This window comes from Psammomys obesus, unplaced genomic scaffold (assembly GCF_907164565.1).
Source record: "Psammomys obesus unplaced genomic scaffold, mPsaObe1.curated_primary_1811, whole genome shotgun sequence".
In the NCBI taxonomy this organism is placed as follows: Eukaryota; Metazoa; Chordata; class Mammalia; order Rodentia; family Muridae; genus Psammomys; species Psammomys obesus.
Genome location: NW_026594428.1, coordinates 13,255,176 through 13,277,863, shown reverse-complemented (window position 1 = coordinate 13,277,863; position 22,688 = coordinate 13,255,176). Strand labels below are relative to the sequence as shown.

At 41.2% G+C, this 22,688-nt stretch overlaps 1 protein-coding gene across 1 annotated transcript in view; it reads left to right on the top strand.

Annotated features, from left to right (window-relative positions):
- Positions 1–17,269, top strand: part of Fbxl7 (F-box and leucine rich repeat protein 7) — a 404,384-nt gene extending 387,115 nt beyond the window's left edge. Inside the window, exons 3-4 of the mRNA XM_055618983.1 lie at positions 6,263–6,874; positions 13,984–17,269. Coding sequence (XP_055474958.1) covers positions 6,263–6,874; positions 13,984–14,720 — 1,349 coding nt within the window. The 3' untranslated portion in view covers positions 14,721–17,269. The remainder of the gene's footprint in view (positions 1–6,262; positions 6,875–13,983) is intronic.
- Positions 17,270–22,688: the final 5,419 nt, after the last annotated feature.

Here is a 22,688-nt window from a genome sequence, read left to right as displayed (position 1 = left end):
GATTTTATTTATGGGTTAAAGAGCAACTGCCACTTACATACCTCTACAGCAATGTGAATATTCCTTTCTAGAATAGCAGAAGGCAAAGGAGAATGAGTCAGAATCAGATGCTGCATAGCATTGGGAAAACAAAGTTCCAACATAAATGAAGAGCTGTATATTAAAATAGACCTTACACACACCACCATGAGAAAAATTCTCATTATTTTCTTTGAGACTTCATAAGCCAGTTACCATAGAGCTATCCGTATGAGGCTGGTCCATGTGACTGGCAAAGCAGGTGCTTTCTTCCAGACAAGACTTTAACAGCATTCATTTGATTCTGCAGGTACCACCTTCTGATAGCAGTCCCAACAAGAACTCTTAAATCCTGAAGTTAACTCCCTCCATATGAAATGCAAGTGTAACCTTCCATGTATAAATTTCTACTTTATAGCAGCCAGTGCCTTAAGTGGGTTCTAGGTTGTTTGTATGATCTGAGCCACATTAGAAGAAAAAAATGTTAAATAAAACAAGGAGATAAGTGATTGCTCAGAGTGTATTTTTTTTCACTAACTAGGCTTTACAGATCTGTTTTCTTAAAGCTCAAGTTTAAGATAAGAAAGGAACCCTTGTTTTTTATGGCAGTAGTTCTTGAGGAGAAAGCTGAATTGTAATGGAAAGCATCTTGCACCAAAGATTTGGTCACCAGAGGGAGGGAAGACAAGGGTAGGGTTGTAACTTTGAGTTTGAATGCCCAGAGTCATGTAAATAGAATTCCTATGGTGTAAACAGCAGTGGTTTGAAAACGAAAACTACAAAAATAGGCAGCTAGCTAATTAGAAAAATATGCAACTAAAAAGCATGTGTGTAAAAGATGCTTTGACTATTTTGATATTGTACTGATTGGCAACCTTGTAAAATTTTCAGATCTTCTGAAACTATGAAAAAGAAAGATCCCCCCAGCAAAATGAAATTATATTCTTTATATATTGAAAGTAACTAAAAACTACTTTAAAAGATATTTTCCTATACCAATTATGTACTTGAAAGTAATTTAAAAAATTAATAAAGCCAGGATTTCTTTAAAGAACCTACGATCTCTTATTTTAGTGCACAGATGACTATATCTACATTCATAAAGTGCAATTATGTTTATTTTACTTAAGCATCACCATTGTGTGTCAAAATCTGCATTCGTTTTTTACAAAAATACAAAAATGATAATTAAAATACTGTTTAACATAATTTTTTCTCTGTTAGATTCTATTCATTGTTTTTATGTTGTATGACAGCTCCATTTTTTTTTTCAAGACTTAGACAAACTTATCTGTTCTATATCATGTTCTTTAGGGGATGACTGTCTTTCATATAGTCATTTGTCTGTTTGCCTCCCCAAAGCATCACAAGAAATTGCAGACAACTGAGTGTGTGCTGTGGAGACCTCTAATGGGCCGAGGGGAAGACAGGAGGAAGGCTGGGAATTCTTGGTTTATAGTCCAGTCAGATTCCGCCATTCCCTCGCTGTACCTCAACTGGGCATGAGAAGTGGTGTGTGTTAAATCACTCATTGAAAAAAAGGTCACTCCCGCCCATAGCCCTGTAACACAAGAATCTGCAACAGCACAGTTTATTGTGTTGAATTATGTAAATGCTTACCCCTTCCTTCCTCTACTCTGCCTTCACTAGCTACAATATTTCTTGTAATCCATTGTGCATTCCTGATGATACCAATCTATTTTCTCCATCCTTTGGCTATATCCACCTTCCCAGTGTCCTTAGGAGACTGGCCACAAAATCCACGTTTTATTGCAAGAATATACCATTTCTCATTTTCAACTCCTGTTCGGCTTTCATGATACCTGGCTAATTCTCATTTCTACCTTTCCTGTGGTCTTATATGTTTATAACTGACAATATATCCTCTGATTCTTTTTTAATGTGTGTATGTGTATGATACATGAGCGTATATGTGTATGTGCATGTTTGTGTCCATCAGCGTAGACATACTAGTACAATAATTCATAGACAGAAGTCAGAGGAAAAGCTTGGGTGTCGGTTTTAGCATCTCACCGTGTTTGCAATAGTGTCTCTTGCTACTACGGTGTGCAGAAAATTATCTGGCTGGGAAGCTTCCACAGATGCTCCTGTCTCTGCCTCCCATCTCACAAGAAGAGTGCAGCAATTATAGATGTGGGCTGCTCTGTTCAGGTTTATGTGGTTTCTGGGTATCCACACTCAGGTCATCATACTTTAACTGCAAGTTATTTTATCCACTATGCTTTCTCTCAGCCCGTTATTTCCAGTTCTGATCTTTGACACTAACCAGATGTTTTCCTTTTGCAGACATCATCAGCTCTTCTCTGTTACATTTCTCCGTCCACCCACCCTTCTACAAAGTTCACCCTCACTCACACATCACTCAGCAGTAGATCTGCATTCCGAGGAGCACGTCAGTAGACAGTTTTACTCTTGTGAGAACAGCATACAGAAGTCATGCAAATGAAGAAGGATACAGTTAACAAACCAACATAAAGCAATGTGGCCACTGTCATATGCCATCCATATTTGAACCAAATGTCATTATTTGGTACATTTAATTTGCCTTTAACAGATTCTGTTACCAATTTATACACTTATTTATGTATAAACAGAACCTGGTTGAAGAGTGTCCGCTGGCAGTCACGTAGCCTCGGTGGATTTCACAGCCCCACGAGCCTTTGTGGAAACTCTGGAGTATACTATGCTGTGAAAATGCAGTCTTAGGGTTACATGCTTCCTTTACCCATATATTTTCCTCAAATAATAGCAAGAATATTTTGCTTATAACAGAATTCTAAATTTTGTATTATTCTATTTTGAGTATGGAGGTATTTTGCCTGCGTGTATGTCTGTGTGCTGCGTGCTTGGTGGGTGACTGCTAAGTCCAGAAGATCCCCTGAGAATGGAGTTATAGAATGTTGTAATATACCATGTGGGTGCCAGGAAGTGAGCAGCAAATGACCTTAACCACTGAACCATCTCTCCAACTCCCATAAACTGGAATATAAGAACAACTGGTGCTGGTAATGACTGATTGGGTACCAAATAGAAGCATTTGGTACCATATATCTGGTTTGATACTTTTTTTGCAAATCCCATTTTCCCTTTTCAAAGCACTCCATAACAGTGTGTACTTAATTCCTCATACCGTCCACAAATGTCCTCATCTCACTGAAGGGAAAGGCAAGGAAAGTTAAAGTGTGATGGCCAGTTTTTATATAAATTAATTCAAAAGTCTACCCAATAGTAATGATAACCATTAACATACTGTCAGAGTTGTCGTAAATTGTTCTTTCATCCAGTACATATTTCTTTCCTGCTAAAATAAACTGTGGGCTTTTACTTCAATGTGGCAAATAGGTAAAATGTTACTAAGAATAGATATATAGGACTGAAAATAAGTTCATGTCTTCAGAGTCTAAATTCACATGTACTTAGCTCTCTTTAGTTGCTTTTGTCACAATGTTAGAAGACAGGTGGAGGTGGTGTAGCTTTCTTCCATCTTTGTCCTCTTCGTGCTGCTTCATCTTGGTGCTATTCTTGAGTGAGTTTGGTATCTTGGCAAAGAGGTCCTTGTTTCTACTCTAACTTGAAAAAGTCAGAAGCTAGTACCAATGCCAGTTACTGCTAAGCCTCAAAGTTTCGAGGGAAAGAAAAATTAGAGAGTGGTTGGTGTTTCTGCATTCTCCGGTGCAAATGATGGGTGCTGCCTGAGACATAGGTGGTTCCTGTTTGAAACAGAAGTCATAATCTATTTTTCCAGTGTACCAACACAGTGTGGTATCTGATATCTCCGTGAGTCATCTGTTTGTATAAGCCATATCTAGTGTCAGCAAGTAGTTCTTCAACACATGGTCTAGCAAGTGTACTTATAATCAAATATATTTCTAGAAACACATAGATAGTCACCTTTTAAATTTAGTAAGTAAATTTTATATGTGTGGAACAATATCAAGAAAGGTATTTTATGCTAACTTATAGGTATATATATCTTAAGCTTAGATCATCATTTTATTGTTTTGTAATTATCGGGCACTATTTATTCCATTATGATTATATCCTTTCAAAAGTTCTCAAAGGATTCTTCTCTCATTGTAAAGTCAGCTTGAAGGACCCAGAAAATCTTGCTTTGTGCTCCTGATAAAACAGATATGAGCTTTTTTGGAACAGGTCTTTCACTGCACACACACACACACACACACACACACACACACACACTTTGTGAACATGAAGAACTGTTAACTTCCTTCTTGAATTCCTGTGGATAAACCCTAGATAGAATGGCAAGCGGAGCTATCCCAATTTTCCCATCCCAAAATATTCCTCAAAGTTGTGGGAGGCTGCTATTTCTTTCTGGGTATCGAGTTCTATAATGCTCAGGTGTGCTTGCAAACAGAGAAAAAAGAAAATGACTGAAATATTCATTAAAGGCACAGCTGTGCTAAGCAATTTGGATATGTTCATATTATCCCCCTCAGGGCTAAGGTATGAGAGTGAAGAAAAGTGAAGCAGGTAAAGACGACTGTTGTAAAAGTCATCTGTTCCCCTCCACTACACGTGGGGTGGGTCTATCTGAGGCTTCAGGGCCTTCTTGCACAGTGTTCCACATGGCGCTCTTAAACATCTCCTCCAAAATGAATGGAACAGGCAGGCACGAGAGACATTTCAGAGCCTTCACAGCTTATTAAACCTCAGTGTGGAAAGCCTAAAACTGTCCCTCCTTACTGGCCCAAATTAAGCTGTTCACCTCTGTAAGAAAAATATTGGCATCAGAGCTGATTCCTTAAGAAGGTGCGCTATCTGTATTAATATTATGGCAAGTTGGCGGTTTTCAGATCCATAATTGACTTTTATATGTAAAGTTTTCCTTACAGACTTACCGTTTTTTGTTCCTGAATACACAAAAGACTTAAATCTTTAGAACTATAGTGACAGGTGAAAATTTAGCTAACTCTTTTATTTTCCAGGTTAAAAAAAAAATTGTATTTTAGAAATACATTTTCTCTGTGTCTCTTTGCCTCTTCCTCTACACACAAAAACACATACGTGTGTGTCAGTTTATACATGCATATTTATATAAAATATGTTGAGTGCATTATTTCCTAAATAGTCTTTATATAAAATAGATACTATTTAAGTGTGTTTGTAGACAAGAGAATAAATTCTTGTATGTAGAAAAAGGAAATTGAACATTCTCCTTGAGTAACATGAAAAATCCTTTTCTTTTAGATTTTTCTTTAATTATGTGAATGTGTCATTGTGTGGGTTTGTGAATGTGAGTGATGGGGCCCACGGCTATGTCAGGGGCCCTTGGAATTAGAGTTACAGGCCATTGTGAGCCACCGACAACCAGTGCTGGGAACTGAACTCAGGTCCTCCGAAAGAACACAACATGCTCTTAACTGATGAGCTCTAGTCCTCTGAGCGTTTCTTAATCCCTCAAGGACTTCGAAGCTACATGTGTCCTCATCCAGTGAGCTCTCTGCTTTCAGGGAACAGAGGAGAGCCTTTGTTGCTCAAATGCAGAGTAAATAAAGTTAGTTAGAAGAAAGAGTAAACTTTCATGGACTAGAGCCTGGCCAAACACACAAACCCTGATGGCTTCTGTACTCAGAACCCAAGGGCCTGTGTGTCCAGGGCAAGTGAGAGCAAGGAGCACATGCTTTTACATCCATGATCTAGTCTCTCTTTTGACACACGTGCCGCTCACTAGTAAAATACAGTGAGAAATCAACTACCTCTTCAATGCTTATTAGAAGAGAAAATCAGTTCTATTACTGATCAGGTTTCTCTCTAGAAACAGTGCAGCCTTGAAGTTCCTCCTGTTATATCATTAGCAACAACGAAGGAAGGTGGGAGAATAGGGAGATGAGGGAATTTGCCACCGGTCTCCACAGGGGCCTCTTCAACTGGTCTGTTTATGTGAGAGAAGATTGTGGCAGCTGTGCCTGTTCCCCTCTATTGTTTATGAGAGGTCTGGCATGACCTCAGCAGGGCTGAGCCTCTGAGATGAAAAGAAAGCCCAGGTCTGACAAGTGAATGTTGCAGTTTTTTCACCCTGGTGTGAAGCACTAGTGTTAGAAGCTTCGGAGAAGGGTGGTGCTTGCTGCCTGTGCCTCTGAAGGCCAGGAATGAAGTCCATTCAGGAGTGTGACCATTGCCCCATGTGTGGCTTCTCCTTCCAGCACAAGGTTCTAGAAATGTCCTCATTCTTATCCCTTTGTCCTCTGTCCTTTGACAGATTCTGACTTGAGCATGCGTACACTGAGCACGCCCAGCCCAGCCTTGATATGTCCACCGACTTTGCCAGGATTTCAGAATGGAAAGGGCTCGTCCACATCTTCATCCTCCATCACCGGAGAGACGGTGGCTATGGTTCACTCCCCACCCCCGACCCGCCTCACTCACCCACTCATTCGACTCGCCTCCAGACCCCAGAAAGAACAAGCCAGCATAGACCGACTCCCAGACCACTCCATGGTGCAGATCTTCTCCTTCCTGCCCACCAACCAGCTGTGCCGCTGTGCACGAGTGTGCCGCCGCTGGTACAACCTGGCCTGGGACCCGCGCCTCTGGAGGACTATCCGCCTCACGGGCGAGACCATCAATGTGGACCGTGCCCTGAAAGTGCTGACCCGCAGGCTTTGCCAGGACACCCCCAATGTGTGCCTCATGCTGGAGACTGTGATTGTCAGTGGCTGCCGGAGGCTCACAGACCGAGGACTTTACACCATTGCTCAGTGCTGTCCAGAACTGAGGCGCCTGGAAGTCTCAGGATGTTACAATATCTCCAACGAGGCCGTCTTTGATGTGGTGTCCCTCTGCCCCAACCTGGAACACCTGGATGTGTCAGGTAAATAGAAACTGACTCAAAACCTGGGCCTTCCTACTGTACCACCTCAGAGTAGTGGAGACATTGCTACACATATAGGGTTCCCATCTCTTATTAGTATTTTTTATGTGTTGTAAATTATGTGTATATGTGCATCCGTGTATAGGTATGTTTGTGTGACGGCAGGTGCCCACAGTGTCCACAGGGAGGGTAGTACATCCTCTGGAGCTGGAGTTGAAGGTGCTGAGGGCTGTCCATCGTGGGTGCTGGGATCTGAACTCAGGACCTCTGGAAGAGCAGTATGTGCCCTTAACCACTCAGCCATCTCCAGCCCCCAGGGTCTCCTTGCCAGCGATCTACAGTGCATGGTAGAGGCTAACCAGCAACTGGTCAGAATCTCACTTATGGAATCATAACCCTGAAGACCAGAAGGAGCCTTAACATCTGCTTCTTGAAGGAACTATGAGCACCTTGGTCCTGACAGGTTGGGTCAGTTTGCTTTAAATGTGCCCTTACACTCCAGAATAACCATGCATCCTGGGGAACAAATTTCCCATTAAGGCAAATAGAAGGAAATAGCTCATTGAACAAGTAGTTCAGAAACTAGCCTGTTGTGTTTGTTATGAGCTAGTAGAGCCTGTGAGCGATGGCAAGGCCACAGCACTGCCCCATAATGCCACATGCTGAACTGACAGTCCACCACGGGGAATAAGACTCTGGCCTGGGAGCTGTGCTCACAAGGGCTTGCCTTCTCTCAAACAATGGGGAAGTCTGTCATGGTCAAGTGATGCCCGCCATACTCTTTTCCTTGGGGTTAAATTTACAGCTCTTTTAAAGCATGTGCTCAGTTACACAGCACAAGTACAGGGTCCATTGAATCTAACTTTTCATTCTTTCAAAAATGGAAGGAAATCCCAGTGTAATTGCTTTACTTAAAAGTCTCTCTTAGGCAGGAAGAATTAAAGCCCAGAGTCAAACTTTGGCGCCAGACGGGGGCCCAGCCTAAATAGCAGCCCTCTCCCCACCTCCTTTTTAAATCTCATCTGCTATACAGTCAAAAGATGAACATTCAAGAGGCTGACATGTGTAAGATATGTCAGAGAAGCATGAGCCGCGACCTCAGGAATGGCTGGGGAAGGGTCGAGAAGTAAGACCCACTGTGTCAGGCAAATAAATAGAATTTGGGATTTATAAGAATCTGGAGTAAATGATGCCCTTAAAAAAATACTGGAGGGAAAACAGCTTCCAGCTTATTCTGTCTTTCAGAAGCCAACATCTGAAAGTATTTCAGCTGACAGCCCATTATTTTTGCAGATTCTTTCCTTGGCTGGAAAGCTGCTTACTGCTCTTCTACTTGAGCTGGCTTCAGGACAAAGCCATCGTTACTGTATGTTCGATTAGTCATGAGCAGCCATGGGCAGACAGAAGTGGGAGACAAGGAGGCTTTCTTAAAGTCTCCCTCCAAGGAACCCTGGAAAACGTGGAGCATTGTGATGTGGTAGATGCCGACCTGTTTCAAAACTGAGATTTGGAGCAATTCACTCGACACTTAGCGCTAAGACTTGATGTGTTTTCTCTTCAGCTAAGAAATAAAATTGACAAACTCTGTACCAGTCTTGTCATCTGAACACTCTGTTGTATTTTCTCAGACTAAGAAATGACTTGATTTGAATTCCCAGCTTTGTTGGAGTCTGTTCCCAGGTGTCCTTCCTAGAGAATGCAAGAAATCATGGTCCCTTTGAAGTTCTGAAGTAGCTGAAGCGACCTTGGCTTTTTAGTAATAACATTGTCGGTCTTTCTGACCTGAGTGAGCTTGCTGGACCACTGGACAAGCCTTTATGATGTGCTTCTAGCTGTCCTCTTCCTCAAGCTCATTTTGGGGCTTATAAATATTTGTATAGCTTCGTGACAGATTGCTGGCACCACCAGAGATGTATACATCTATGCAGGAGAACGAGAGAAATCTATGGCTCACTAAATTAAAATGGAATTTCACATTTAGGTGGTAGAGATGGACTTGAAAGGGTTTCAGGTTGGACTTAAGGACAGCACCTGCTGAAAGTCCCCTCCATTTCTGGGCATGTTTGGAAATGGTTGTGCCAAAACAGAGAGAGAGACCAGAAGAGTGCCAAAGCTGTTTCACTACTCGCTGCCCACCGGCCTTGGTTTTAAGCTGGCTTCAGACAGTGGCTAAAGCTCTAAGGACAGCAAATTTGAATTTGAAAGGCTCATTTTCTGGTCCTCTAGTTCAAATCCTCTAGATGGCATGAAATTACCTGCCCCAAATTTAACAAGGTAGAGAGGCTCAGGTTTAATGATACATTTTTTAAAATCTCTGGTAATTACTATAACCAGTTATAGCATCTTATCATTATCACAAATTACCCTTTGTTAGTATTTTAAACATAATTAGGGTATGTTAAAACCAACTAATCTTCAAAACAAAATGTAATTGTTGCATGTAAATTTATTTCAAATGGGCTCTCTCCAGCAGGCACCCATTTCTCTCCCTAATCTTTTCTTGCTAATCAGCAGAATCCTATCTAGGCCATCCTAATTTCCCAGCCCCCTAAGTCCATCTCTTCTCCCTTCCTGCCTGCCTGCAGGAGCACTTCATCAAATCTCCAGTTGCTCTCATTCTCAGACTAAAAGGAAATATGTTTTTAATGTTTTTCATTAACTCCCAAATTAAGACCCCAAATGAGCTGTCCTTCCAAGACTCAAATTCCCATTCTACAAAACTTCTCCAGATCCCAAACACAAAAGTACCTGTAAATACAGTGATGCATGTCAACCTAGATTGGCTCCATGCTAGTCCTTTTTCTGCTCCCTCCCCAAACCTTCCCAACAGCTCTCTTAAGAGACTTGCCATTTCCCAGGTGGAACCTCAGCACAGCCTTCCACACCAAATGTCTGATGAGCCAAGGATTTCCTCTTGCTGTCTTCATTTTGAACATAGACAGCTAAAACATCACTTAATTTACATTCTGGTATTTGCGTCTTCCTGGATCCCATTTTTTTCAAGTCATGAGCTATTTTTTGTTTTGTGTATGGGCACAGATGAGGGATTTTTATCTTGTATTTGAGGATCTTGTAATTAAATAAAAACATGAGTTCAAAACCCTGAACTCCTTGTCTTGAAAGAGTAAAAGTTTCTGTTGGTTAATACACCAAGCAGTATTGTCGAAGCTGTAGAGTAGCTGAAAACTTAGGATAGCTTAGGTTTAGATGAGTTTATTGTGTTAAGTCATTGCATGTGCTTTGTTGAGAAACATGTAGCAAACACTCATTAAACAGCAACAATTGCTTCTTGTTGTATTGTTATCAACAAGCTTAGAAGTTACTGATTGGAAGTTCACTGATTGGACTATCTTGCATAATAGGGAAAGTGGAGATACCCTCCCTCAACCCCAACCACCACACATATTAAAGAGATTAAATCATAGTACAGAGAAAAATAGTGAAAGCTGCCAGTAAGACTTGTTTAACAGTTGTTCATCTTGGTGGAATAGTGTTCAACCCACTCTTTATTCTGCACTTTAAGGCAATCTCCCATGTTCTAGTCACAGCCTCCCATTCCTTATTGTCCATTAAATTCTTCCCGAAAGCCTAAGTTTCACCTCAGTAACATTCCTCGCTCCTCCAGGTACTGAGTGATTTCCACTCTCTCAAATGTGGCTTCCTTTGCTTCAGTCTCTGGACTTTGTATCTGTGTATGCAAGTCATTTCTCTTTGATGATCTCCTTAAATACCGCTGCCTCAAAGAGCTCATCACCAGTGTCTGGGTGTTTGCCTCCTAAAGGCACATCTACTATAAATCCCTGTGTAACCCACAATTCCGTGGCATGTCATAGTTTTTCTTACCTCCCTCTTTTCTTTTTTTTTTTTAAAGTTGTATGTTGGTTACATTTATTAAAAAAATTCTTTGTACAAAAGCTAATATCTTTTGAATAATGTGATGTAGAAATATACTGATGTTTACAATAAAAACTTTGGATTGTATCAATCCCAAATAACAAATACATGGAAGTATTTTATATTCAAAGAATGTTCTAGAGCCCACAGAGTATATAAAAGAGTATGCAATTTTTAAATTATTAACATTTTAGTAAAATGTTAAAGGTTGCAACTTGCCAGATTCATCATGAAAAACAGGCTGAGTCCAAGAACACATATATGTGTACATAAACTTACAGTGTTCAGAAATGTAGCTAGGTAATATGAAGATTATACATATACTTTTCAAAGCATATACATATTTAATACAAATATATTCACACACAGCTTTGTTATTCACATATGAATATACATGATTGATAATGGAATGTGTGTTGGTTAGTATTTGTTAACTTGCAAAAATTAGCATCACTTAAAAAGGGAAAACCTTAAATAAAATAGTTTCCTGTAAGCATGTCTGTTAACCTCCCTCTTTTCATTGAAGCTTGACAGTCGTGAAAGAAGCCTGGGTGTGAACAGTCATGAAAATAGCCTGCGTAGAGAAGGCACTTGAGGCACAGGCTTCATTCTGTAAAACTGAAATTTAAATGAATGATTTCTTAGGGTTCCTTTATGTCTGTAAAAATAGGAATGCATGAACTATCCATTAATATTACTAAACCATGAAAAATTTATTTTCTTTCCAATACAAACTGAACAACTCCATAAGACTTAGAGATAGCCATAACATTGAATTTATTGATAGAAAGCAATACCAGCATATCAAAATCATTTACTGCAACTATACTGAACTAATATTTTCTTAAAATTGAAACTCATTTTAAGACATATTTTTGCCTAAATATTATGTCTTTCTAGCAACAAAAGATTTTGCTAGACATTAAGAATGTAGAAAGGAAACCAGAACCAAAATAGAGGAATAAAATTTATTATATAACAGAATAAAACAAAAATGCTTTCACAGGCAACACAGATAAGAAGAAAAATGCAAGATATGCAGGATTGCAGTCATCCCAAAGAAAGAAACAAATGGAAAGAGCAGACTTCAAAACAACCACCTCCCAGAAACCCCCATGTTGCCCCCATGAAGCAGTGTGACCAGCTCCGGAAGAGCCAGAATGTGGGGTGTCTGAAGTGAGGTGCCTAGTTGTTCACCAGCAGCAGGAATCTGATAAGAAGAGGGAAAATGAGAAGCAAATGTATGTAGTAGAACAGGAGAGGCTCTAAATATATATTTCTATAATATATATTAGTGGGTATTGGCTATTAATATAATAAAAGTTGTCAATGTATGTTTTATAAAGTACTATTTAATGAACATTTTATTATTATATGCAATCCTATACTAATTAAACTGTACAATATGACTATATATATATAATTTTACACACAGTTTTTGAGGGGTTAAGAGTAATGACTAAGAGTTATCCAAAATTATCTTCTTGTACATCACCATTCTCTAAATAGTTTCTTTAAAACTATTAAGAACAGATAGAAATATTCAACAAAGTTTTTTCTAAACTTCATAAGTCAACGCAAATAAAAGACATTTCTATTAACTATTAAATAAACAACTATTTTTTAATAGAGATATACTTGAGCTAAGGCCAAAGTCTGCAGACATACAAATGTCAGAGTTTTCAATTCCCTCATCTAGTGAATTATGGAGAACGTTCCTCTGTAAATCATTTCTTCCCTCCCTCATTCATTCACCAGGCATAATTCCTGTCAGCTATAAACTGAATGCAAGAGGTGATCAGCCTGCCTGAGTGGTTTCCCTCAGGAACTTGCATTCCAGAGTAAGGAAACAGCAAATAAATAACCGAACAGATTAACCAGCAATTCGACCAACTGATGAAAATGCTTAAAGTAAGGGGCAAAGTCAGCGATGCTTTATACACGACCATCCAGGAAAACTTGTCCAGTAACCTAACGTTGGGGACCTAAGAGAGTTGAAGGCGGTTCCTGGAGCTATCTGAGGAAAATCCTTCCATAATGCAGGCCCAGGGGCTGCAGGGCAGACAGAGGTGCTGTCTGGGAAGTGGCAAGGACACAGTAGGGTTAGTAGTAAGAGCACAGGTATGCCCTTGGAAGACCTGTTAGACTAGACTTTACGCTTGATGCAGCATGGCCACCATCAGCCCAGGGAACCCAACCAGGCTCCAGAGCTCTCTCTCCTGATCCCTCGCTCTCATTTCATTGCTTTGAATCGAGAAGCTACTAGATCACTGCTGGACCTTTTGGGACTCCCTTAGCTTCATAGGGTCACAGCAAGACTCACTCCATTAACAGCTTCCTTGCAGGCAAGGGGTTCCATTTAAGAAAAGAAATAAAGTGTGATTTGCCCCCAAGACATGTAGCCAATCTTGTTAATTTTTAAATTTTAATAATTTAAATTTTAATTTTAAAGCCTGAAAAATCCCTTAAGCCCCCAATTCAGCAAAATTGCCAAATTAAAAAAAAGTATTGGGTTATTTATTATTTATTATTAGCCCTATGATTATCATGGCAGTACTATTTAACCAGTTATCACAAACAATAAGACACAGGCACCTGTTAGATTTATAATTGCCTTATTTACCTTGGGCCGGGCAGATATTTGAGCACGCTGGCTCAGTATCGTCACAATCCATCTCCCATCCCCCATCCAATGCCATCCATCCTAATCCTCCTCAGCTGGACTACCTCTCATCCATAATCCAATGGTACTTGCTTTTATTCTTTATCCGGGCCTTTCCACACCATTATTGGAGTCCTTTCTCCAGTCCCACGTGGTTCCTTCTCCGTGCTAACCCATTGTGGCATCCTCCTTCCTCCTTTCTTCCCGTCCTGTCTGCCTTGACATTCTCCTGAACCCCCAAACCTGGGAACCTTAGCCACGCCTACCCCATTCTGCACGGCACAGGTATAGGTTGTTTAATCAACCAATCATGTATAATACAGACAGGTTACACAACAAGGGTAGGTTTACCAAATCTCGAGGGCCAGCGTCCCAACAATAACCCTGTAAGCAGAAAGCCACTCTTAAAGCGCTTCTCTGTAGAAGTCAAAACCAGAAGTGTTAACTCCTGGGCTGAGCTAGAGAGAGGGTTAAGAATCGATTACAGCTCCCTGGAAATCAATTTTCTGCTCCGGCAGTTTGATCTGAGCATGTGTTCTGTGTCTTCACACAGGGTGCTCCAAAGTTACCTGCATCAGCTTGACCCGGGAGGCCTCCATTAAACTGTCCCCCTTGCATGGCAAACAGATTTCCATCAGATACCTTGATATGACGGACTGCTTCGTGCTGGAGGATGAAGGCTTGCACACCATCGCAGCTCACTGCACGCAGCTCACACACCTGTATCTGCGCCGCTGCGTCCGCCTCACTGATGAGGGCCTCCGCTACCTGGTGATCTACTGCACTTCCATCAAGGAGCTGAGTGTCAGTGACTGCCGCTTTGTCAGCGACTTTGGCCTACGGGAGATTGCTAAACTGGAGTCCCGCTTGAGGTACCTCAGCATCGCCCACTGCGGCCGCATCACGGATGTGGGCATTCGTTACGTGGCTAAATACTGCAGCAAATTACGCTACCTCAACGCGAGGGGCTGCGAGGGCATCACGGACCATGGCGTGGAGTACCTTGCCAAGAACTGCACAAAACTTAAGTCTCTGGACATTGGCAAATGTCCTCTGGTCTCCGACACGGGCCTGGAATCCCTGGCTTTGAACTGCTTCAATCTCAAGAGGCTAAGCCTCAAGTCCTGCGAGAGCATCACTGGCCAGGGCCTGCAGATCGTGGCTGCCAACTGCTTTGACCTGCAGATGCTGAATGTCCAGGACTGTGAGGTTTCCGTGGAGGCGCTGCGGTTTGTGAAGCGCCACTGCAAACGCTGTGTCATTGAGCATACCAACCCTGCTTTCTTCTGAAGGGACAGCTCCCGCTGGGCGTGTTTTCACAGCCATGGGATCCAAACAGTGTTTTTATAAAAGCAGCCCATGTAAGCATCCGCACCCACTCACCACCAGCATTGTCTCGCAGGAAGGTTCTTAGGAGGCTGGCTTTATTTTTATTTTTATTTCTTATGAACAAAAGATGTCCACGAAACGAAGGGGGGTAGGAGCCAAATTTCTACCATGGTAAACTGGTTCTGGTCAGTTCATTTTTAGACATATCCTCTGACAAAGGATGCACCTCAGCAGGCTGGTCACTGTGTCTCTAGAAATGCACCTTACCCCGTTTTGCCTTTCCCCTCCTATACACAAGCTACACCCCTTCCAACCTGGTAGCAGTTGTAGCATAAAGCATTTGAAGAAAGTTCTCTAAAGCTGCTCCTTAAACTATTTGAGGGGCATAAGCCCCACACCTAAATCTCACACCAAGCCAATTGTGGTTAAAGTAATGTCAACACTTCGTGTGTGCAAAGAGCTTTCCTATGCTGATACATTACAGCAAATCACATGGAGTATGAAAAGATATGTTTTCTCTCCCAGCTCTGCCACTAACTAGCTGTGTGACCTTGGTGCAAGCACCTCAGCTTTCTGGGCATCAGCTTCCCACTACCAGAGGCCATGAGTAGGGGATTAGCCTCGTGACTATTTTAGAACTGAGAAGACAAAGATGCCAATAAGTGCACGAGCTTTGCATAAAGAACACAGGCAGCACATCCAAGAGAACTGAGGATGAGCTGTGCTTTCAGAAGTTTCCATGGGGTCCCTGTCCGTGCACACAGGGTCCTGCTTGGCTGTCTCTTTGCTCTCATCTGAGACCCAGCACAACTCTGTTTAGTGGGCTAGGTTTGGTACATCTGCCATGTTGGGCGTTTAGACTTACATTCCCAAGTGCAAGGGCACTCCCTCACCCCAGCACATCCTCCCCAGGCAGGAGAGTGCGTCATCACAGAAAGCCCCTATCTCCCCATCAGCTTGTATCCTCTGAGCAATTTCAAATCCAAGTAAAGACCCTTATAATTTTTAATTAACAAGTGAAGCCCAAGGGAAGCTATGTCCTTAAAGGTTTCTCTAATCTTTCTCAGTGCACATACGCTCTGCTTCAGGAACATCTGTCCTGTAAGCCAGCAGGGACAGATGCCTTGGCCCTTTGTCATTCACATATCACTTTGACTTCTCTCATCTATTTATTTCTTCATCACATGAAACCTACTGGGGATAAGTTTATAAGTGTTTAATTGTACACACGCCCCCTTCCCTGCTGTCTACGTGTTTTTCACTAAAGAATGTAAAACAGACCTCCAGGTGTTCCGATATTGTTCACTCAAAAGTGTCAGGCACACAGAAGAGGGAACACACGGATAAGACAGATGCTGGTCCACCCACCAAGGTCTTGGAACAGAACATAAAACCATTTTAAAATTTGAATTTTAAGTTGATGGACTTTTAAGTGGTCCCTTCTGAATAGAAACCACTTTGCTAGTTTCATTGTTAAAGAATCAGATAGCCAGAAGAAATTTTGTTGCTTGCTTTCTTGAAGTTCTCTTTTTAGTAAACCCAGGACTTTTCCCAAATTATTCATTCTCTGGCCTCATTCCTTCCCCATCACTGTTGCAACAGTTCAGCCATCTTCTTCTCAAAGTGTGTATCCTCTAGGCCCAGAGCCTTTGCTTCTCCAAGCCGAGCATGCTACATTTGTTACAGACCAGGCTTATACACTCCCCGACAACTGCACTCCCACTGTAGGCTCCGGTGTGTACTATTGTCTTGTCTTGGGAAGAAGTTAAGTGATAAGCCAGCAACTCTTTGGGAGGTTTCTGTCATTTATCCTGTGAATTCCAGCTTCCTGTTCAGTTTGCAGTGTCGTCAGTAAAGATGGGTGACTGGGATTATGTTATAGGGAAAGTGAAAGTATTGGCTGTGGACAGGCTCTAGTGACAGCCACTGGGTTTAGAATTGTAAAAGAAATTGAAAATAGCAGCCCTCTGCTCTCTGACTTGGGGCTTTACCTAAATTGTGAAGTGGAGAGTCACACTGGGCTGTCTATAGCCTTTGACACTGGGGCATGCCAAATGATCTGCTTTAATACTCCCAGAGTGATTAGGGGATCCAGAGTGGTTCCCTAGGTCATGTTTAATAATTCTATCAGCATCCTAATGAGTGCATCACCTGAACTGTCTTTCATGTGAGACCTAGTGAACATTTCACACTTGCTGGCTGTCCAGCCCATATGTCTTTCCCATTTTCTCCCTTTCCCATCCTCTTCATGCATTCTGCTCTCTATCAGGGTAGGGTATGGATCTGTGACAGAGGTTCCTGGGAACAACTCAGCAGATTTTTTTGAGACCAAGCAAATGGCCTTGTTAAGAAATTTATCTGTTTTAAAAACACAGCTACCTTCCTGGCTCTGCTAAATTAAATGTTCATTTGTTGTTTGTTTGCTTCTTTCTCTCTAATTCTGATGTTCAAATCACTGTGTGCTGTATGACTCTAGAAAGCCTTAATTTACTTCCACCAAGAAATAAAGCAATATGTTGGTAATTCGACTTGGTTCCATTTTTAATATTGCCTGAGGAGGGTGCTGTTCAGATAGGGACACTGAAAAGCAAACAAGCAAGCAAATAAATAAATAAATGCTTCCTGTTGAAGGCAGAATAAACAGCTCACTGCTGTTATGGTCCCTTTAAAGTTGGATCCAAGGTTCTGTTGCCTCTGTGGACCTCAGAACATTGGCTTTAAATTGGCAGGACAGTGAATAAAACATTACAGGCTGACCCAGGACTTCAGTTCTTTGTCCAAATTCTTCCCGCCAGATTGCAAAATAAATAAGTTTGCATTTTTTTAAGTTGTATTTGATGAAGCTGTAATACCACAGAGAATCTGGGACAGTATCCTTAATTAAATAGCATACTATACCAGTGGATATGGCTCAATGGAAGTAAGATTATTGAAGATGGTAGATAACCTTGTATTAATCCAGCTTGGGTGTTAACATGCCAGTTTCTACAATAAATAATTAAAATATTCCGTTTTTCCTGAAATTTATGAATTTCAGAATTATGAATGAATAATCATGGATTTTAATACTCCATGACTCTAACGACAAACTGTTGAGAAAATCTTCAACATTTTGCCATTCTTTAGTGTCTCAGAGTATTAGAATGTTGGGAGAGGGCATGGTAACCAGATGGAAAAGAAAATAATAGTAAGTTAGAAAAAGTGGAGTGTCAGATTTCTCCCTCCTTGCCTGAACCTTTAGAATTAAGTTAATATGGCTGAAAGGAAGCAACTGGAGAGCTTCACCCTTAGTATCTAGAAAGATTTCAGGAGCCATCAACTTATCTATTGTAAGTGCATTTATCCTCAAACAACTTTTCAACCTGTATTGCTTTGACAGCTGTCACTTAAACCAAAAGAACTGCTAATTAGCTTGGAGTGTTAATTTTATTGGCTCAATGCAATTCCTGTAGGGATCTTAGAGTAAGGCTATTAGTAAAATCTTTTCACTTTGAAATTCATTGACTTCTTAAAGTTTCAGCATTTGTTCACACTGAGACAATGTCTCCCAGATACATGGTGCCTTAGTTTGGGTTTTATTGCTGTGAAGAGACACCATGACCAAACCAACTCTTTTGGAATAAAATATTTAGTTGGGACTGGCTTATAGTTTCAGGGTTTCAGTCTCTTATCATCATGGCAGGAAACATGACAGCATACAGTCAGACATGGTGCTGGAGGGTTCTATATCTTGATCCTCAGGCAGCAGCAGGAAACTGCCCCACTTACTGGGCACAGCTTGAGCATATGTCAGATCACATAGCCTGCCTCCACAGTGACTCACTTCCTCCAACAAGGCCGTACATACTCCAACAAGACCACGCCTCCTAATAGTGCCACTCCCTATGAACCAAGCATTCAAACACATGAGTCTACGAGGGCCATAAAAACTGTAAGTGAGACCTGCTTGTACAAGTGTAGTGGGTTATTGATCTGTCAGACCTGGCCATGTGTTTTGGGAGGACTATGGAAGGATTTTGGAACCTTGAGTACTGAGGTCTCTCTCAGTAGGATGTTCTCTAGAAGCTTGGAAGATAAGATTGTTGGGAGCAGTGCAGAAGATGAAGGCCTGGCTTGTGAAATTTCAGAGGGAAGATTAAAGACTCTGTCAGGACTATTTGCTTTTTTTGTTTAAGAATCTATGTTTCTAGTTAGCTGGGGCTAAAGAATCAGCTGTGATTAACAAGATACCAGAACTTCATTGTAGTAGTTCTGGTATCTTGTTAATCAATTGGTGCTGGTGAGCTGGAGCTAAGAAATTAGCAGTGATTAAGAAGAGACCAGCATCACTGATGTGAAATCTTCTGGGAAGTGTTTTCAGGGCTCACAGAGAAGCTGTGTTCCAGACACCGCCAAGGAGGTTCTTTGTGTTTACAACCAGACTTGGTAATGTATAAGAGTCACCCAGGTGGTACCGGTTTTGAAGACATGAAGGGGCCATGGAGAACAGCTGAGCCATGTCACTGTGAGAGGCCAGGAGAGGCCATTGATGAAGGTGCAGCCTCAGTGGCAGTTGAAGACCCAGGACTGAAGGGGTCATGCAAAGTAGTTGAGGCTTTGCACCATGAAGACTATGAGAGGCTATTGGAACTGCAGCCTATTACAGTGGAAGACCTTGGCGTATTGGAGACGCCAGTGCCATGGGATGACCACCAAGAACAGCAGCAGTGGAAAGGAGTCAGACAGAGGCCTAGATCAAGTGTAAATCTCAGACACTAAAACAGGAAGCTGTGAAGTTGAATTGCTTTGGAGACCCCCAAGATGTTAGAGATGTTAGCGCTGTAGGATGCCAGCACCACAGGATGACCACCAAAAACAGCAGCAGCAATGGATTGGAGCCAGCGCTAGCCTAGAAGACAAGCTGTGTGTCCCAGGAGCTGGAGCCAGAGAACTGACCAAATCCTTTTGGAAGAGCCCAGAAGACCATGTGTGGATCTTAGACATTAGCCAGTTGGAGTTTGATTTTTATTCAAATTTGACTGTGCTCTCATTTTTCCCTCTTGAAGAAAGTATTTTACTGGAGGCCACAGTTGAGAGACTGAATTTTAGAAGATTTTGGATTTTAAAAGATATTGGATACAGTAAAAGAATTGAAGTTTTAATGTGTTTGAATTTATAAAAACTCTAGGACTTTTAAAAGTTTTTGTTTTAAGTTTTTGATGTGAGATCTTGGGAATGAATAAGAAAAGAAGGATTGTGCCTTAATAGTAATGTGTTTGTGTGTCAAGTTGACAAGGGGTCAGTTGTAGTGACTGGTTTTGTGTGTCAACTTGACACAAGGTAGAGTCAACAGAGAGGAAGGAGCCTCCATTGAGAAAATGCCTCCATGAGATCCAGCTGTAAGGCATTTAGTCAATTAGTGATCAGTGAGGGAGGACCCAGCTCACGGTGAGTGGTGCCATCCTTGGGCTGGTGGTCCTGGGTTCTATAAGAAATCAGGCTGAGCACACCATGGGAAGCAAGCCCACAAACAGCATCCTCCATGGCCTCTGTATCAGCCCCTGCTTCATGGTCCCTGCCCTGTCTAACTTCTTGTCCTGACTTCCTTCAATGATAACCAGCAATGTGGAAGTGTTAGCTGAATAAACCCCCTTTCTTCTCAACTTGCTTTTGGGTCATCCTATTTTGTCCTGTTTTGTTCTGTTTTTAAGCAATAAAAACCCTAACTAAAACACTTGGCTTGAAATAGAATTCAAATTCAAATTAAAAGACTGAGTAGTTTAAGAGAAAGAGTAATACAATGAAACTGCTTACCATATCAACACAAAGAGAAGTTACCAAATGTGTCAATACCGGGCCATCAGGATCACTCCAGATAACTGTGAAAAAAATAGTTAAGTACGAGATGGAGAAGAAATATTGAAAGATTGGGTAAATATTGCAATGAAAACAAACTAAAAATCGGCTTTCCTCTTGGATGCTATTAGTCCATTATATTTTGGGGTACGATATATACGTAGGAAATTGTTCTTCAGCTGGGAGAAAAGCCCTAAGCAGGTAGCACACACCACTTTCTACAGTGTTATCACTAAGTCTTGTTGCCCAAAGAGCAGCTAGGGCTTCTTTCGCTAAGAAAACCACAAAAATAACTCAGGCTCATGCATTCCTTTTTTCTATTTCAGTGCAGCACCATTTTCTTGGGCCACAAGTCCATCTTGTGGGGAACCCCATTCCCATCTCCAGTTAGCAGATCGGGTTGCATTCTAAACTATATGAGATGGAATGACATTTTGACTCAGCAGTTATGCAGGAAATAAGTCCTGCCTTTGGACGAAACAGATGAGAAATCTGCCTCCAAAGTCCAGGAAAATCTGTATCTTAGATGCCAATCTCACTGACTGTTCAGCATCCTCACTTTTCTGCTTGAATGCTGTTCAAGGGTTTAGCAGTGAATACTACTCAAGTATCTGAAGATAGTTGTGAAAGATTATGCTGTCATAAGTTTCTGACCCAAATGTCTTAAACTAGTATTTTTTGTTATTGTTGATGTTGTTGTTATATGATTATCTTAGCTGCTCAGCTCCTGAACTTTATACTGGTAAAATTAGTACATGCAAATTCCATCCTACACTACATACTATTTAATATGTGTTAATGTATAATGTATTTCAATCATTTTCTCATGAGCCAAAAAGTGCTTATGTTTAAAAATATATCACCAGGTAACCATTTATTGACCATCTACTATGTGTTAGATACTATTACACTGTGAGGGTGAATAAATACAACACAAAAACTCTAAAGTTACCTAGATCAAATAACAAAAATCCAAAAAAACAACCATAGCATTATGTCCCATACTGATCTGCCACACAGTATGTGCTCCATGCTACAATAGTGCACGCCTGTTTTGGAGGGGAACCAACTCTTTCTGGCTGTCGACGCCTGCTTCACAGAAAGGAATAGATAGTACTGTCAGCCTGGTCAAGAAGCTGTAGCTGGGAAGGGAGGAAATTACAGACTGTATGGGAAAACAGACTCCAAACTGCCTCCTACACATTGATGTTTCTATCCATGGACTAGCAAGACTCTCTCAGCTAGGGTCAGAAAAGCTTCTTTTTGTGGAGGATAATGGCTCATGCAAAGACAAATGATTAAAGTGCTAAGAAAAAGTGAGTGTTGAGTGGTCAACTCCAAATAAGATAACCTGTATCTGACCTTCTAAGACCCAGGGAACAGCACGTAAAAGGAGACAGAAAGATGTTAAGAACCCGCAGATGGGAAGTAGCAATGGAAACACTGTATCCTGGAATGGCATGTATCATTGCAATCATGAGCACACAGCATCTGTGACTAGCTGTACAAGCCCTGTGCATGAACACACATGCATGTGCACACATACATGTTTTGAGAATTTTAATATCTCACACAGACAAATAAATGTTTTCAAATATCCATCTGAGTGGGCTCCATGAAGGCTAGTTTGGATATTCAACAGTATCCCATTTTCTTACTGTGCAATGGCCACCTTATCAGAGTGGGAAACACACCCCAAGTATCTATTTCTTTAAGAGACCCCTAATAATTGCGTCTTTTATAACATTGTTTTGGTAATTTCCATCAGGGCCAGATTCTCGACAGAACATAAGCATAGCTAAATAAACACTTGTTGGATTAATGAATGAACATTGTCATGCTTTTTCATTTAACTTCGTGACCCTAAGTTTAATGTTTTAAATATTTTTGCCATTTTATTCCATGTATAGGATTTATTGTGATCATATTTAGACCCCTCTTCCACTCCTCTTCCCGTTGTGTACCCTTCGGCTTCCTCTCTTTCTCTATCTTGCTCCGTGTGTGTGTATACTGTTTGTATATATATATGTGTGTGTATTGATAGATAGAAGCAATGTGAGGTAAAAAAAAGCCTCCGAAACATGATTTCTTTGC